This window comes from Dipodomys ordii, unplaced genomic scaffold, assembly GCF_000151885.1.
Source record: "Dipodomys ordii isolate 6190 unplaced genomic scaffold, Dord_2.0 Scaffold4, whole genome shotgun sequence".
Lineage (NCBI taxonomy): Eukaryota > Metazoa > Chordata > Mammalia > Rodentia > Heteromyidae > Dipodomys > Dipodomys ordii.
Window position 1 is genome coordinate 5,257,569 of NW_012267220.1, and position 825 is coordinate 5,258,393.

The following is an 825-nucleotide window of genomic DNA, read 5'->3' on the forward strand; positions in this document are numbered from 1 at the left end:
CGCCCGGCCCGGCCCGGCACCGACCCCCGAGCTCGCCCGGCCCGGCTCGGCACCTACCCCCGAGCTCGCCCGCGGTGGCCTTGGCCACCTCCAGATTCCGGGCGATGATCGCCACTCGGTAGCCTTTCCGGGCCATTAACTGGGCTACCGCCTTGCCAATGCCCCGGGAACCTCCAAAGACCGCACAGACTTTGTTCATCTTGGAGTCGCCAGCCCGGAGGGAAGAGGGCTGAGGCACGCTACCGCACGTGAGAGGCCGCAAACTGGCGCGAACAGTACGTCAGCACGCACGGACTCCCCGCCCTCACGCCTAACGTCAGTGCGTACACAATTCCCGCAAGAGCGGCGCCAGAGCCCGGCCAGCTGAGGATGGGGAAGGAAGGGGGGTGGGGCGCTGCATGCTGGGCGCTGCATGCTGGGATTTGTAGTCTTTACGCAGAATGCCACACGCGCCGGCGCAATGGCGTTGTCCTAGCTTGAAGGGGTTGTCTTTCCACGCAGGGTGCTGGGAATGGCTTAGGCAGCTCAGGTGACCGGTCGTCCCCGTTTGCTCTGAACGGAGTTGTCCGGAGACTGCCTTTTCCCAGAGTTAGCACAGTTGGGCGCATCCCGGCTCCAGTGTCCCGCGTCCACCCAGGATTTTGCTGCAGACCAAACCTGTTGAATGTTGGTACCCGCGCGGTGTTGCAGCCTTGTAATCCCAGCTAGTGAAGATCGGCTGATGGGGGGCTGCCTGGGAAAGGACAGTGGGCAGAAAACTTAGACCCTATCTCAATCAATAACCAAGTTGGTGTGGTGTGCATCTCTGCCCCTAGATCTGGGATG

At 62.5% G+C, this 825-nt stretch overlaps 1 protein-coding gene across 1 annotated transcript in view; it reads right to left on the bottom strand.

Annotated features, from left to right (window-relative positions):
- Cbr4 (carbonyl reductase 4) overlaps positions 1–238 on the bottom strand; it is a 12,961-nt gene extending 12,723 nt beyond the window's left edge. The window contains exon 1 of the mRNA XM_013024606.1: positions 58–238. Within this exon, the coding sequence (XP_012880060.1) occupies positions 58–199 (142 nt within the window). The 5' untranslated portion in view covers positions 200–238. The remainder of the gene's footprint in view (positions 1–57) is intronic.
- Between the last annotated feature and the right edge of the window lie 587 nt (positions 239–825).